At 40.6% G+C, this 16811-nt stretch overlaps 1 protein-coding gene across 4 annotated transcripts in view; it reads right to left on the bottom strand.

The window, feature by feature from the left end:
• The window catches only part of arhgap9 (Rho GTPase activating protein 9), an 82974-nt gene that overhangs the window by 19837 nt on the left and 46326 nt on the right, over positions 1-16811 (bottom strand). For all 4 annotated transcript variants that reach the window (XM_010900950.3, XM_010900951.3, XM_010900952.4 and 1 more), the window contains exons 7-8: positions 16425-16547; positions 16184-16273 (exon numbers count right to left, since the gene is read on the bottom strand). In XM_010900950.3, the coding sequence (XP_010899252.2) occupies positions 16184-16273; positions 16425-16547 (213 nt within the window). The remainder of the gene's footprint in view (positions 1-16183; positions 16274-16424; positions 16548-16811) is intronic.

Below are 16811 nucleotides of genomic sequence, written 5' to 3'. Positions count from 1 at the left end.
AATATTGGCCCATATTGATAGGATACCATCTTGCAGTTGATGGAGATTTGTGGGATGCACATCTAGGGCACGAAGCTCCTGTTCCACCAACATCCCAAAGATGCTCTATTGGGTTGAGATCTGGTGACTGTGGGGGCCATTTCAGTACAGTGAACTCATTGTCATGTTCAAGAAACCAATTTGAAATGATTCGAGCTTTGTGACATGGTGCATTATCCTGCTGGAAGTAGCCATCAGAGGATGGGTACATGGTGGTCATAAAGGGATGGACATGGTCAGAAACAATGCTCAGGTAGGCCTCTTTTTCCTATTTGTAGTGGAGATGAGTGGTACCCAGTGGGGTCTTCTGCTGTTGTAGCCCATCCGCCTCAAGGTTGTGCGTGTTGTGGCTTCACAAATGCTTTGCTGCATACCTCGGTTGTAACGAGTGGTTATTTCAGTCAAAGTTGCTCTTCTATCAGCTTGAATCAGTCGGCCCATTCTCCTCTGACCTCTAGCATCAACAAGGCATTTTCGCCCACAGGACTGCCGCATAATGGATGTTTTTCCCTTTTCACACCATTCTTTGTAAACCCTAGAAATGGTTGTGCGTGAAAATCCCAGTAACTGAGCAGATTGTGAAATACTCAGACCGGCCCGTCTGGCACCAACAACCATGCCACGCTCAAAATTGCTTAAATCACCTTTCTTTCCCATTCTGACATTCAGTTTGGAGTTCAGGAGATTGTCTTGACCAGGACCACACCCCTAAATGCATTGAAGCAACTGCCATGTGATTTGTTGATTAGATAATTGCATTAATGAGAAATTGAACAGGTGTTCCTAATAATCCTTTAGGTGAGTGTATATCATAAAACCCCTCAAAAAAGCAATAATGCATGCATCACATGGACACAGTATATATCATAAAACCCCTTAAAAAGCAATATTGCATGCATCACATGGACACAGTATATATCATAAAACCACTTTCAAGCAATAAGGCATGCATCACACATGACAATATACCACAAAACCCATTAAAATGTTCTATGGGCTATTGGGAGACCTAACTGTTTTAAGCTCAGTGATATGTCCTCCACTTTGTGAGAAAATACAATGGGCACTCAAAGCATTATTACATTATTTATCAACTAAATAGCCCACACGTTAGATGTGGTCCTTAAAACACTTAACTATTAGTAAATGGTTTGGAAGGATCCATTTTCAACATGTCATGAATAATTTAATTCGAAAACAAATTGTTTGTAAAATAGAATATATTTCCTGAAGCAAATGTGGTGCCCTTGCCTTCTTGTTTATGTTAAGCAGGATCATTTAATAGGTATTCTTCTGTATCTCTGTGGCTCTCATTGAAACCCATGTTATGCACATTTTAAACTAATATTTTAAAACGAAAACATTGTATAGCAATAGTGCTATATATATGGACATTAGATAGCTTTTATTATTTAGGCTCAAGAGCAAATGGGAAAAATGTCTATGATTAATAATAACAATATTAAGACTATCTAGAAATATTTTAGCAAGCACATCTAATAAGTACAGTGGGGAGAACAATTATTTGATACACTGCTGATTTTGCAGGTTTTCCCACTTAAAAAGCATTTAGACTGTGAGTGACGGACTGAGTGACGGAATCTAAAACAGAAATCCAGAAAATCACATTTTTAAGTAATTTATTTGCATTTTATTGCATATAAGTATTTGATACATCAGAAATGCACCACTTAATATTTGGTACAGAAACCTTCGTAATTACAGAGATCATACGTTTCCTGTAGTTCTTGACCAGGTTTGCACACACTGCAGCAGGGATTTTGGCCCACTCCTCCATACAGACCTTCTCCAGATCCATCAGGTTTCTGGGCTGTCGCCGGGCAATACGGACTTTCAGCTCCCTCCAAAGATTTTCTATTGGGTTCAGGTCTGGAGACTGGCTAGGCCACTCCAGGACCTTGTTAGAAATCGGCGGTTTCGTATAGTGGTCAAATAATGTAGAACCCGTATCAAATCGAGGAAGAAGTTCGTTCACGTTTATTGGAAAATTGCAGCACAGATGTCATTCGGTGAACGTTCCATTACCTTCTCACTGTAATGTTGGTTACCAGCTAGCCTATACATTAAGGCCGTTTCTAACTAAGACCATGTCTTTAGAAGTCAACCCCCATGCCATATGGCCATCGTAAACATTCCTACAGAGAGATGAACAGAGAGGTGTCTGTTACAGAGAGATAATCTAAACAGAGAGGTTTCTGTTGTTCTCATCATCTAGACACATGCACCTTCAATGAAACGTACATTCATATGGGAATTATCAATACTCAGAATCCACAACCTTGAGATGCTTCTTACGGATCCACTCCTTAGTTGCCCTGGCTGTGTGTTTCGGGTCGTTGTCATGCTGGAAGACCCAGCCACGACCCATCTTCAATGCACTTACTGAGGGAAGGAGGTTGTTGGCAAAGATCTCGCGATACATGGCCCCATCCATCCTCCCCACAATATGGTGCAGTCGTCCTGTCCCCGTTGCAGAAAAGCATCCCCAAAGAATTATGTTTCCGCCTCCATGCTTCACGGTTAGGATGGTGTTCTTGGGGTTGTACTCATCCTTCTTCTTCCGCCAAACACGGCAAGTGGAGTTTAGACCAAAAAGCTCTATTTTTGTCTCATCAGACCACATTACCTTCTCCCATTCTTCCTCTGGATCATCCAGATGGTCATTGGCAAACTTCAGACGGGCCTGGACATGCGCTGGCTTGAGCAAGGGGACCTTATGTGCTCTGCAGGATTTTAATCCATGACGGCGTAATGTGTTACTAATGGTTTTCGTTGAGACTGTGGTCCCAGCTCTCTTCAGGTCATTGACCAGGTCCTGCCGTGTAGTTCTGGACTGATCCCTCACCTTCCTCATGATCACTGATGCCCCACGAGCTGAGATCTTGCAAGGATTCCCAGACCGAGGGAGATTGACAGTCATCTTGAACTTCTTCCATTTTCTAATAATTGCGCCAACAGTTGTTGCCTTCTCACCAAGCTGCTTGCCTATTGTCCTGTAGCCCGTCCCAGCATTGTGCAGGTCTACAATTTTATCCCTGATGTCCTTATACAGCTCTCTGGTCTTGGCCATTGTGGAGAGGTTGGAGTCTGTTTGATTGAGTGTGTGGACAGGTGTCTTTTATACAGGTAACGAGTTCAAACAGGTGCAGTTAATACAGGTAATGAGTGGAGAACAGGAGGGCTTCTTAAAGAAAAACTAACAGGTCTGTAAGAGGCGGAATTCTTACTGGTTGGTAGGTGATCAAATACTTGTGTCATGCAATAAAGTGCACATTCCTTATTTAAAAATCATACAATGTGATTTTCTAGATTTTTGTTTTAGATTCCGTCTCTCACAGTTGAATTGTACCTATGATAAAAATTACAGACCTCTGCATGCTTTGTAAGTAGGAAAACCTGCAAAATCGGCAGTGTATCAAATACTTGTTCTCCCCACTGTACATAAGAGAAATCTAGAGTCCTGTTTTGTCTTTGGCAAACACACCTTCTGAGAGGATGACTAGAGTACTAACATTAACAAATGCGCTAGTAATGATAAACGAATGCTTTATAAACAGTACATAAATGGATAATTATGTGTAGTCATTATAAGCATTATAAGTATTGTAACACCCCTGGTCGGGATGCTAAATCAGGAGCCGGAGTCAGAGGTAAAGAATGCCAGGTAGAATTTATTAACCCTAACAAGACAGCTGTGTGGCCACTGTCTACGCCCAACAATACCTGTTAACACACAGGTTCTTTACAAACCCTCTTAGATCTGTAGCTAGCTAAGACAAGTACACCTGTCACGGTCCTCTATCACACACAGGAGTGGAGCCACGAGAGAGAGAGAGCTTCCCAAAACCCCACCTTATATAAGCTATGGCCTGAGACCCCTGGACCCGCCCCTGCTGTCCCCAAGTCCCCCAGAGATGCCCTCCTCACTGCGGGACGTCCCACCAGGTAAACCAGCCCCACCTAACTGTCAGGCCCCACCCCCTAATGAAGCATAACTGACCAACTTAGAACTTTAAATGAACACAGGGTCGCTACAGTATGTTAGACTTGAATGCAGCTGCTGTAAGTACAGTTAATCAGAGAATAGTTATTTTTTTCTATGTAATTCAGGCTGTCAGCACTAATATTTAGGTATAGGCTGCTACAATTATGTAATCGTTTTCGGTCTGTCGGGAGTGATATGTTATCACGCTTGCTGAATAAATAGGCTACTGAAGAACAGTGGAGAGAGCGCCTTAAGCTGAGTGCACGGCCCGCTAGACCTGCAACTTCAGTGAATTTGATTGGTCAAGACACGTGAAGATCCTGAAGCAGCACTCGGATGAAAAGGACAGAAAGTGTGCCCAAGGTGACGAACCATACAGCAAATCAGTCACAAAAAAAAATAAATACACTTTGCCATTTAATAATAATTCTTTAAAAATGTTGCGGTAAATGTAGCCCTGATACACTTTTTCCACGTTTTCCTCTGCCACTGTTTCTGAAATACTGTTTTACACTGAGTGCCTTTTCTTTGCTGGGCAAAATTAGGGTGTACCAACTCTCCTGAATTGAATGGGGGTTCGTATTCATAAAACATTTTTTATCTTACCACAAGGAGGATGTCAGTGAATTCATCATAGCAATACTGTAGAAGAATGTGTCATTGCAGTATTGAAATAAAGATATTCAAATAGAAAGGTAGGCTAAGTGTCACTGATTTAACATGAAACCAAGAATGATATACTGACTAGTCAAGATATGTTCAGCTAATTGTCAGCCTCTTATGTCTGGCAGCTCGTAAAGAAATGCATTGTTAGTTCATCTTGGGATGGTGCAATCATTTGTGTGCCCCATCACCAACTACACAGAGTGGTCGAACTATGGCCATGAAGTCGGCTTTGTTTGTTTGTACTCGTCAAACATCATGAGGAAACCGAATGATTTGTCACACAATAAGAGGGCATTTATTGTTTGATGTAATATTCTATTGACAGATGATTGAGATATACGTGGTTCGTCTGCGCCGCATAGATGCATTTTCCCTCTGGTCAAGGAGCGTAGAGTTGTCACAACCTTGATCTCTGGTGTTATTGGGTTGTTTCTGCTTGGTGGTGAAGTGTCTGCATCCCTAAGCCGATACCTTTTTAAAAGCTCAGTATCATTAAATGTTTCTAAAAAGTCGACCTGATTATGAGGCGAATTGCCGGCAGCAGCACTTTTAGGATTGTTGGTGACTTGGTCTTAGTGACTTAAGAGTCCTCTTGACTACTACTAACTTTTTACAGATTTACGAGCTGGTTTTAGCGCTAAAATGCCTTGTAAAATACTCTTAGACCAAAAATGTATGAGTCCTAAAGTTAGGACTGACGCCCATTTTGTACAAGAGTTACTCCTAAATCAGCAAGGAGCTATTTAGCCTTAAGATGTTTCGTGAATACGGCCCCTAATTCTGGAGTGAATCGCATCATCTGACATACTTTGTTGATTCACAAAATAGAAGAGAGAACAGAGAAATTGAAGAATTAAATGAACAACAGCGTTATATCACTTGAGAGCAGAGGGATGAGAGGTCCTCAATCTTGCCACCAAGATACCTCAGCATCTGCCACCTGGCCTCTGCCTACAAGGTTAGGCATGGCATCAGCAAGACAAAAAAACTCATTTTCCATGAACAGACTACCCAAACATGCTGTAGATGCTACAGTAGAACTGTCATGATACAACAGGTTCCATAGGACAACCAGCAGCATTAGTTCTGGTGCTTGAGATGCATCACAATTTCACAGGTGTCAGCATATTCTGAAGCTTGCAAAAACACAGGTGTGTAGCTCTTTGTTCCGGTTCTGAACTTAGTCTAATCTCCTATCGCGTCTCTTAATAAAAAAATCACAACATGATTTATTAGACATGTAGTGATGATTTAAAAATAAAACTACAAAGAATGCATGAGGGCTTTTAGGTAAGACTGTTATTCTCGGTTGACAAAGAGCCAGCTGGTGAACCAACAGTGGAGCGTTTTGTAAGAGGTTTTCATTGGCCCATTTCTGTTCTGTTCTGATGAGCTTTGTTCTGCTCCACTTCACATGGACGGTCTGAGAGACAGAAGGCTGCTGCTATTTCCTGTGACACACCATAATGGCACACCTGATATATTCCTATTTCTAGAGATGGGGAAAACTCAATAGCAGTGTACCATAAACAAAATATTTAACACAAAATATTTTTTCTTTTATAATTTCACTATTTAATGTTCTCCTTATTTCTGGTATAGGGTGAAAAGGGTGAAAAGGGGACACAAGAATGTAAGTTGGTATAAAAGAAAATACTAAACTGTGTAGAATTCTTTTTTGTATTTATAATACACGAAAGACAAGTCTCAAAGTATCTTGTTACAAAATACATGAGACTATAGTTCAGACGTACCTTGATGAAATACAGGACATATTGTATTTCAAATACAGTCTGTGCTCAATAAATACTGGCCATCACTGCCTATTTCCCATAATGCAACACATTACAGCCAGGACCCGACAGAGCTTAGGGGCATTTTGTGCAAGTTACAACGTAACTTAAGCATTACAATGATTTTACCAGATGCATCATTACTTAGGAGCCACCTTGTGTTTCCCAAATAAGAACAGAGTAAACCTGCAAGTATGACAGCTACCAGTGTTGTTGGTCCTCTGGTGTGTAAGGTGTCCAGTTCCCTGGGGCTGAAGAACAGCCTCCGCCATCAGCAAACAAAATAATTGGCCACATTGGATGTAAAATATGCAATGGCAATATTTATTAAAGATCGAATGAAAATAAATAACACAATTTAATAATGTTTATGCTGTATAATTTTCAATTTGAATCCAGTCTTTTTTCCTTCACAGTGAGTTAACAAATCTCGTCATCAGAAATGGGATCAAAGGAACTCATGTTAACCTGTAATGCATGGCGTTTGGTTGACAGGAGGTGACATTTTAATTGTTGCATTGATTTGAAGCAGAACATTTTATCAAAATGGAAAAATAGACATAGCAGCAAATTTAAAATATTTTATTTCTCCAGGCCGTAGAAGAGATAAATTAATGTCAGAAAAGTGCTGTCCACATTGTGGAGAGACAAGAAGAACATAAACACTCCGGGCCTGAGGAAACACTGCCGTCCTGGGGACAGTGGTGGATGTCATTTGTTTCTTCTGGGTCACTGTTCAGGGTCGTGAGTTGCCTGGTCTCTACACGACCATGAGATAATGTGCCTCAACGACAGCATCCCCACCGCTGAATAGCACAAGGTTGTTAAATGCTGCACATCAGCAGTTGGAGCAAAGATGCAGAAGCTTGGTTGCCTGAGCAAGATAGCACTTTTCAGCCATAAAATTATGACTACCTGCTTAATAATGTGTAGGTCCCCCTTGGACCACTTTTGATAGGTACTGACCACTGCAGACTAGGAACACCCCAAAAGGCTGCAGTTTTGGAGATGCTCTGACCCAGTCGTCTAACCATCACGACTTGGCCCTTGACACAGTCGCTCAGATCCTTACGCTTGCCCATTTTACCTGCTACTAACACATCAACTTTGAGGACAGAATGTTCACTTGCTGCCTAATATATCCCACCCACTGACAGGTGCCATGATAACGAGATTATCAGTGTTATTCACTTGTGGTCATAATGTTATGGCTGATCAGTGTACAAGCATGAGCAGTCTCCATATCTCCTCTCGGGGAACCTATATTCTTTTAAGACTATTTCCTTCAATTTAATTTCAATTGTATGTCTGCAAAATGTTCTGATGGTTCTGAATGTCGTGATCAGACGATGAACCATTCTGATCCTCAAGCCTTATCCTGAAGCCTTTCTCAATTCGTAATACCAAACACCTTCAGCCTGACCACCATAGTCCCTGTGTCCAAGAATGGAAAGGCAACCTATCTTAATGACTATTATCCAGTAGCACTGACAACTGAAACCATTCAATGTTTTGAAAGGTTGGTCATAGCTCACATCAACACCCTGATCCCATACACACTGGACCCACTTCAATTTGCACTTCACCCTGACAGATCCACAGACGATGCAGTCTTGCATGCACACCCCACCACCTTCTCCCACCTGGACAAGAGAAATACTTTGGTGAAAATCACCGACAACAGCCCAGTTTTCAACATTGAAACACCATCCAAGCTCATTACTAAGCTCTGGGATGAAATTGCTCCCACTGCAACTGGATCCTGGACTTCCTGAGAGTTTGTCCAGAAGTGGTCCGGGTAGGTAACAACATATCTGCCACCGGGGCCCCTCGGGGGATGTGTGCTTAGTCCCCTTCTGTAATTCCCACGACTGCATAGGAAAGCACCAATCCAAAACAATTATCATGTTGGCTGTTGACATGATGCTGGTAGAACTGATCACAGATGGAGACAGTCTAGTGGAGTGAGTACAGAGCTTCAACTTCACTAAAGTCACCAACAAACTAACAAAGCCAACGTTGGCCTTGAATTCTATTTGTTATTGGAACATATTTTAGAAAGCACTCATAAATGACAACATACAGTGGGTAAAGTATTTGATACACTGCCGAATTCTGTAATTTTTTCATAGGTACTTTTCAACTGTGAGTGACGGAATCTGTTGTGAAAATTCTTGAACTGATGTATTCTTGGTCGTCCTATACATGTATGAATGAGTTACCAGTTAAAGATGCCGAGAGGGATCTGGTGTTTGAATAGGAGACATCCTTGACCAGCACCGGTGGATTAGAGGGTTACTCGTAAATCTGTATAACCCTTTAGTGTCTCTGTTGATTATCCAGACATTGTGTCTCCTCAGGAGTTGAGAAGGAAAAGGTGGAGGGACAGCCCGCCCTTTGGGTAAATGTTACACAAGACAGATGGGAAACAACTTACCACACCCCTTCTAACATTTGAAAAAAATACGGATTGTTCATTTCTTACGGCAGAGACTCCTCGGACGATTATGTTGGTAAGCGTTTGACGCGTCTCTCTTATTTGCAAATAATTAATAAATATTGTGCCAAGGTAATTTTGTCTCTGTTTCTTACTCCTTTAAGGGTGTCGATCGATGGAATTACCATCACAAATCTAAAATAGAAATCCAGAAAATCCCCAAAAAAGGCCCCATCCATCCTCCCCTCAATACGGCGCAGTCGTCCTGTCCCCTTTGCAGAAAAGCATCCCCAAAGAATGATGTTTCCACCTCCATGCTTCATGGTTAGGATGGTGTTCTTGGGGTTGTAGTCATCCTTCTTCCTCCAAACACGGCGAGTGGAGTTTAGACCAAAAAGCTCTATTTTTGTCTCATCAGACCACATGACCTTCTCCCATTCTTCCTCTGGATCATCCAGATGGTCATTGGCAACTTCAGACGGGCCTGGACATGCGCTGGCTTGAGCAGGGGGACCTTGCTGCAGGATTTTAATCCATGACGGCGTAGTGTGTTACTAATGGTTTTCTTTGAGACTGTGGTCCCAGCTCTCTTCAGGTCATTGACCAGGTCCTGCCGTGTAGTTCTGGGCTGATCCCTCACCTTCTTCATGATCATTGATGCCCCACGAGGTGAGATCTTGCAAGGATTCCCAGACCGAGGGAGATTGACAGTCATCTTGAACTTCTTCCATTTTCTAATAATTGCGCCAACAGTTGTTGCCTTCTCACCAAGCTGCTTGCCTATTGCCCTGTAGCCCATCCCAGCATTGTGCAGGTCTACAATTTTATCCCTGATGTCCTTACACAGCTCTCTGGTCTTGGCCATTGTGGAGAGGTTGGAGTCTGTTTGATTGAGTGTGTGGACAGGTGTCTTTTATACAGGTAACAAGTTCAAACAGGTGCAGTTAATACAGGTAATGAGTGGAGAACAGGAGGGCTTCTTAAAGAAAAACTAACAGGTCTGTGAGAGGCGGAATTCTTACTGTTTGGTAGGTGATCAAATACTTGTGTCATGCAATAAAGTGCACATTCCTTATTTAAAAATCATACAATGTGATTTTCTGGATTTTTGTTTTAGATTCCGTCTCTCACAGTTGAAGTTTACCTATGATAAAAAATTACAGACCTCTACATGCTTTGTAAGCAGGAAAACCTGCAAAATCGGCAGTGTATCAAATACTTTTTCTCCCCACTGTAGATGTTCAAAGTATTTACCATGAATGTTCAAGTGTTGAAGCATCTTTCCCATATCTAAATAAAATATTATATTTTCTGGACCCATATTTCAACATGTTCCTATTTTAAGCCTCACCACTGAGAAAAGGCACAAGGCTGTTAGAAGGTGCACCTCACCATATAGTTTAACTTATTTGTAGCAGCCAGCTGATTGGCTAACTGTTTCAATATCACCTCTTGGGGCAGCATGTATTTTTAAAGATATTTTATTAATTGCGTCATTCCAAACATACTAACATTCATGTAACTGACTGGAAGAGCTGGATTGCAGCCAGAGAATACTACAGTTTTTTGGCTGACTTCTGACAATGGCTTGGTGTTTAGTGTTCCATTACAGATCTTTCCAATTAGTATTTAACACTCAGCTGTGGATGAAAATTTTATTAAATCCCATACATTACCCAAATGAAACTTCATTGTATGGTGAAGCTCATTCAAACAAGAAATATCTTTGGAGGCAGAAAATGAGAGCAACGATATATATCCTGGCTACAGAACAACGGGTGTGGATTCATTGTAGATGTGCAGCGTTTTTACAATTACATTACTAATAAAGGCTCTGGCAAACTGCTCGGCTGCCACAGACACATCTTACAATGAAAATTACGACACTCAAAATGGAGGAACCAAGGGACAGGACAGAAGTACTAGAAAAATGAACTTCTGCAAACCCTCAATAAAATGACAGATATGAGTTGCTTATATTGTTTACAAGTAATGGAAATGTCCACCTGAGACAAAGCCCATATTGATTGACGCAATGGACAATAGCATGTACAGTGGATATAAAAAGTCTACACACCCCTGTGAAAATGCCAGGTTTTTGTGATGTGAAAGAATGAGACAAAGAGGAATCTTTTAATGTGACCTATAATGTGAACAATTCAATAAAAATAAAAACTGAAATCTTCGAGGGGGAAAAATGTAAAAATAAAAACCTTATAACCTTATAAACCAATAACCAGGTTGCATAAGTGTGCACACCCTCTTAGAACTGGGGATGTGGCTGTGTTCAGAATTAACCAATCACATTCAAACTCATGTTAAATAGAAGTCATTGCCCACCTGCCATCATTTAAAGTGACTCTGATTAATCACAAATAAAGTTCTGCTGTTCTAGTAGGATATTCCTTACATATTCTTAGTTGCATCCCAGAGCAAAAGCCATGGTCCGCAGAGAGCTTCCAAAGCATCAGAGGGATCTCATTGTTGAAAGATATCAGTCAGGAGAAGGGTACAAAATAATTTCCAAAGCATTAGATATACCATGGAACACAGTGAAGACAGTCATCATCAAGTCGAGAAAATACGGCACAACAGTCCCTCCAAAATGTATGAAAAGACAAGAAGAAAACTGGTCAGGGAGGATCCAAGAGGCCTAAAGCAACATTAAAGGAACTGCAGGAATTTCTGGCAAATAGTGGCCTTGTGCGAACTTGTGACAACAATCTCCCGTATTCTTTATATGAATGGGCTATGGGGTAGGGTGGCAAGACGGAAGCCTTTTCTTGCAAAGAAAAACATCCAAGCCTGGCTGAAGTTTCCAAAAACAAGTCCCCCAAAAGCACGAGGGAAAATGTGTTATGGTCTGATGAAACAAAGGTTGAACTTTTTGGCCATAATTCCAAAAGGTATGTTTGGCGCAAAATCAATACGGCACATCACCCAAAGAACTCCATAACCACAGCGAAGCATGGTGGTGGCAGCATCATGCTTTGGGGCTGTTTTTCTTCAGCTGGAACTGGTGGATTAGTCAGGGTGGAGGGAATTATGAACAGTTCTAAATACCAGGCAATTTTGGCACAAAACCTTCAAGTTGAAGATGCAGAGAAGGTTCACCTTTCAGCACGACAACGACACAAAGCACACACCCTAATCCACAAAAGCATGGCTTCCCCATAAGAAGATGAACGTTTTTGAATGGCTCTGCCAGAGCCCAGACCTGAATCCAATCGAACATCTGTGGGGTGATCTGAAGAGGGCTGTGCATCTGACAGATTTGGAGCGCTTTTGCAAAGAAGAGTGGGCAAATATTGCCACGTCAAGATGTGCCATGTTAATAGGCTCCTACCCAAAAAGACTGAGTGCTGCAATAAAATCAAAAGGTGCTTCAACAAAGTATTAGCTTAATGGTGTGCACACTTATGCAACTAGGTTACTGTGAGTTTTTCATTTAAAAAAATTCAATTGAATTATTCACATTATAGGTCAAATGTGGAAAAAGTTCTGACATGATTCTTTGTCTCCTTCTTTTACATCACAAGAACCTGGCATTTTAACAGGGGTGTGTAGACTTTTTATATCCACTGTATTATAAAGGGCACACAGTACTTATGACCTGAACTACATAGGGACTGCTACTGTGCCACAGCAATGAGCCAAATAAATACCCATCTTGATGTGCACCGATTTTCTATGATGCGTGGCCGAGGGGGATTAGTATCGGAGCCAAATTAATCTTCTATGTAAAAAATAGGATTCAGACGGACGAGGCACATGCCTTGATCCTTGCCTGACTGTAAAGGCATGACGCCATGTTACATCACAAGATGACGTGCTGCTTTTGTAACACAAATGCTCCCAAAAACATTTGAACATAATAAGAAGGGTTTTAACATTCTATAATCTGTTTGGGAGCTTGGCCCTTCCTGCTTCCATTCTTGAACATCAGATCACAGCCTTATGTACCAGGTTTGACATGGATAAACTCATTAAGACTTGTCTTCTGTAGATTGACCCAGTGGGGGATTGAGTTTGTTGAAAGTTGAAAAGGAAAGTTTTGAGTGAGCAACAGAAGTGTTCAATTTGCAATGATCTCTTCATTTCAGCCCTTTTGTTCCTCACTCAAAACTTTCCTTTTCATATTTTTTGGAAAGGAAAGAAAATGCAGTGGTCTCTTAATTTTTTCCTTAATATAACCCTGTTTCCAAAAAAGTTGGGACACTGTTTAAAATGGAAATTAAAACAGAATGCAAAGATGTGCAAATAATTTAAACCCTATATTAATAGAAAATAGTACAAAGACAAAATACCAAATGTTGATAGTGAAAAATTATATCGTTGCCAGCAACACATTTAAAAAAAGCTGGGACATGGGCAACAAAAAACTGGAAAAGTTGTGGAATGTAGGTTGGGTATAAAAAGAGCATCCCAGAAAGGATGAGTTTTTCAGAAGTAAAAATGGGGAGGGGTTCACCACTCAGTGAAAGACTGTAAGCAAATAGTAAAAAAATTTAAGAATAACGTTTCTCAACATAAAATTGCAAAGAGTTTGTGTCTCATCATCTACGGTATATAATATAATAAAGAAATTCCGAGAATCCAGGGTTAAATCTCTGTACCCAAGGGACAAGGCCGAAAACCAATATTTGAAGGCCGTGATCTTCGGGCCCTCAGTGAAGGCACAATATAAGTGCAGACCAAAACAACAGAACTTACATACATACATAGATGAAAAAGGAAAATCTAATTCCCTACATTTACAGTCCATTTGTCTTTTGCATTCATTTAAACTACAGCATAAACCTAGAATGATCAACAAATGAATCAACACCTACTGAAACGGATACAGAATACACAGTTTTGTCAGATGACTGAATATCATATTTCACAATTACCACTATAAAAAACTGGATTCAGATTGAAAAGTTAGCAGATGTCAATTCCATATGGAACTGCACAGAGTATCCCTCATTGTAAATAATATAAATGCATACTTTAAACCAGTCTAATGCAAGTCATTATAGAGTGAGGCATGCTACAGTATTCTACATATTTTTCTCCATCTCTCACAAGTACACGTGTCCACACACCCCACAGGCATATTCTCACACTCACACATCCAATGCACACACTCACACATCCAATGCACACACTCACACATCCAATGCACACACTCACACATCCAATGCACACACTCACACACACAAGGATTTCTAGTTTTTACAATCCCCTTTAGCGATTGCAAAACTTTCTCTTCCAACATAAAACATGACCTAATACAGAATGCATAGAAGGAACTCAAGGAATAACAGAACATGTATTTAGAAGGTATGAGGCGGACAAAACACTTACTTACAAGTGAGTGATGTCAAACAGGGAAAAGGAGTGGGAGTGAGGCGTTGTTTCATTTGTTGAAAGTAATTTTGGGGTCATATCAGATGTTAGAAAGTCCCATTTTGATGTCATCGCAGTGATATAGCTCAAGAAGTTATGCAGTCCATATATTTGGCCAGAAGAGACTTTCATGCATAAAATAGTACAAATATTTGCCAGCTCGTTTACAGTGAGGTGAAACATACACATGGACCTTACCTTCTCATCTTAAAGATGGCAGCACTAACATGAGCCAGTGCTCTAACTGATGACACAACACACGTTAGTCTGGTCAATATCACACATGACCTTGGGAAAAATTGTACTCTGTACTTACAGGAAAAAAGTTCATCAGCTCCTATCCCTACGAACAGTCCAGATGAAAACAAAAACCAAATGGAGGCGACGTGTTCCCTTTAATCCATTTGAGCCCGTAGGCCTACGCAATGCCGTCAGTTAATCGTTGCAGTTTTCTGACACAATATTTCATCTGAACCAAGCAACCACAACCCAAAATCTACCTTTGTCCTTCTATCTGATGGAGCCCAAACTTCCCCTTTCTATAAGGAAGCTAGCAGTATCAATGCACACCATCACCCTCACACTGCAAAACCAGGAAGCCATGTGCCCGAACAAACAACATCACACCAAGAATATAACAAGACTACCACTAACGGCAGTATCACTTCATTACAGAGTCATACTAGTTCCTCATGATCATATCGCAATTGTCACCATGGCAATACTAGCCAAGAGGTCGGTGTCGGCGTTAAATGAGGCCCAGACACAATGTAGACATGTTATAGGGCCAGTTTCACAGATTAAGCCTAGTCCCGGACTAAATAAATCTGTATAGTCCCAGTATTAATACCTTCTTGACAAATATTCTATTATGTATTATGTTCTATTTATTTAAATTAGATTCTACAGCTTCTACTCACCTGGCTTAATATAGAATGGAAAGACCGATGTTTTAACTAAGCCTCAAAAAAGCTGGAATTTTAACCATTTACATTTTTAGGGTTAACTGTCCTGCTCAAGGATAGAACCTTGTTAGCTTAGGGTTTTCAACCTTTTCTTTTCCAGGGACCCCCACAGTGCCAAGTGGTGGGTATATAAAATGTTACTTCCCAAGACGGTTTAATTCAGCCACTCACTACAGAAGTCATTACCTCCCACTTCTGAAGCCATTATAGTTAAATAACTCGTGTTGGGTTCTGATTAGGAGTACATGATGAATTTGCAATCACAAGAGTGGTACCTGGCACAAAAACATTTTGAGGACCATGTGACTTAACAGATGCTCTTATCTAGAGCTATGTGTGCATATGTAAATGTCAGTGTACGTAATGATTTGATGATAACTAATGATATTGTCTGTGAAGTTAGAAGCAGTGTTTTGCCAGAGTAATGGCACCCAATGTGAATGCCCATTGGACCCCAGAGGGGCTGGGTACCAAACAGTTTAAATTTGATTTAACCCTGTGTTCTACTGGGGACTAGGACTTTATATATTTAAGTGAACTACTACCTAAACATTTTATTTGGGTTAATGCGTTGTCCATTCACTTCCAAAATGTTTTTCTAGAACCTTCTAAATACAAAAAGTGTCATTGTGTTAAGTATTTACCCAAAAGTACATATGTGTGTAATGCTTAGATTCTCTGATGATAACAAATTGAAAAGACAACACTTAAAGTCAAAACAACACTTCACCTTCAGAACACTTCCCTTTCCTCAGGCACACCATGACAATAAATCTAATGAATATCAATAATGCAGTTGAACACTTTGCATAGACATTGGTATTCAAAGCCCTATACTGGGACAGACACTGTATGAAATTAAGAAAACATCTCTGGATGGACCTACCATGTGCATGTTGCCATTGCCTGTGCTCGGGATGGGTAGTGACAAGTGGTTATTGTGCCGTGGAAGTGTCTGTGGATGCGCTGGGCTAGACTGTAAGCAGGGAAGAGGGTGTTACTTTGAAAGAACTCAACAACCATTTTACATTGTCAGCAACACTAATATTAAGAGATACTCACAAAAAAATCGACAGATCCACAAAATGTTTGCTTTCTTATAAACATGTCACCCTGCGTTGCGTTACCCAAATGACGGTGCGTTGCCGAGCTCTGCGGGGGGGTTTCCAGGACCTCTCCCTGGTGACGGTGTTAACGTAGAAACATCGGCCAGTGGTGGGGTCTAAGTACTGCTCCCATAGGTCCAGCACCTGCAATACCAAAACAAATGGTTCCATCATTTATTTGTGTCATGAACTATAAAAATATACATTTTTATATATATATATATATATATATATATATATGTTTGCTCTGGGCATTTAAAAAAAATAAAAAAATTTAAGAGCTATCGAAAAACGAATTAGGTTGTCTGTTTTTGGTTAAAAAGCTAAAACCCAAAAGAAACCGCCATTTTGGAATTGGGTTGCCTTTTTCAGATTCAACTTTTGAAACAGATGAAAAAACTAAAATCA

This window comes from Esox lucius, chromosome 17 (assembly GCF_011004845.1).
Source record: "Esox lucius isolate fEsoLuc1 chromosome 17, fEsoLuc1.pri, whole genome shotgun sequence".
Classification (NCBI taxonomy): Eukaryota; Metazoa; Chordata; class Actinopteri; order Esociformes; family Esocidae; genus Esox; species Esox lucius.
This window is presented reverse-complemented; position numbering and strand designations above follow the sequence as displayed.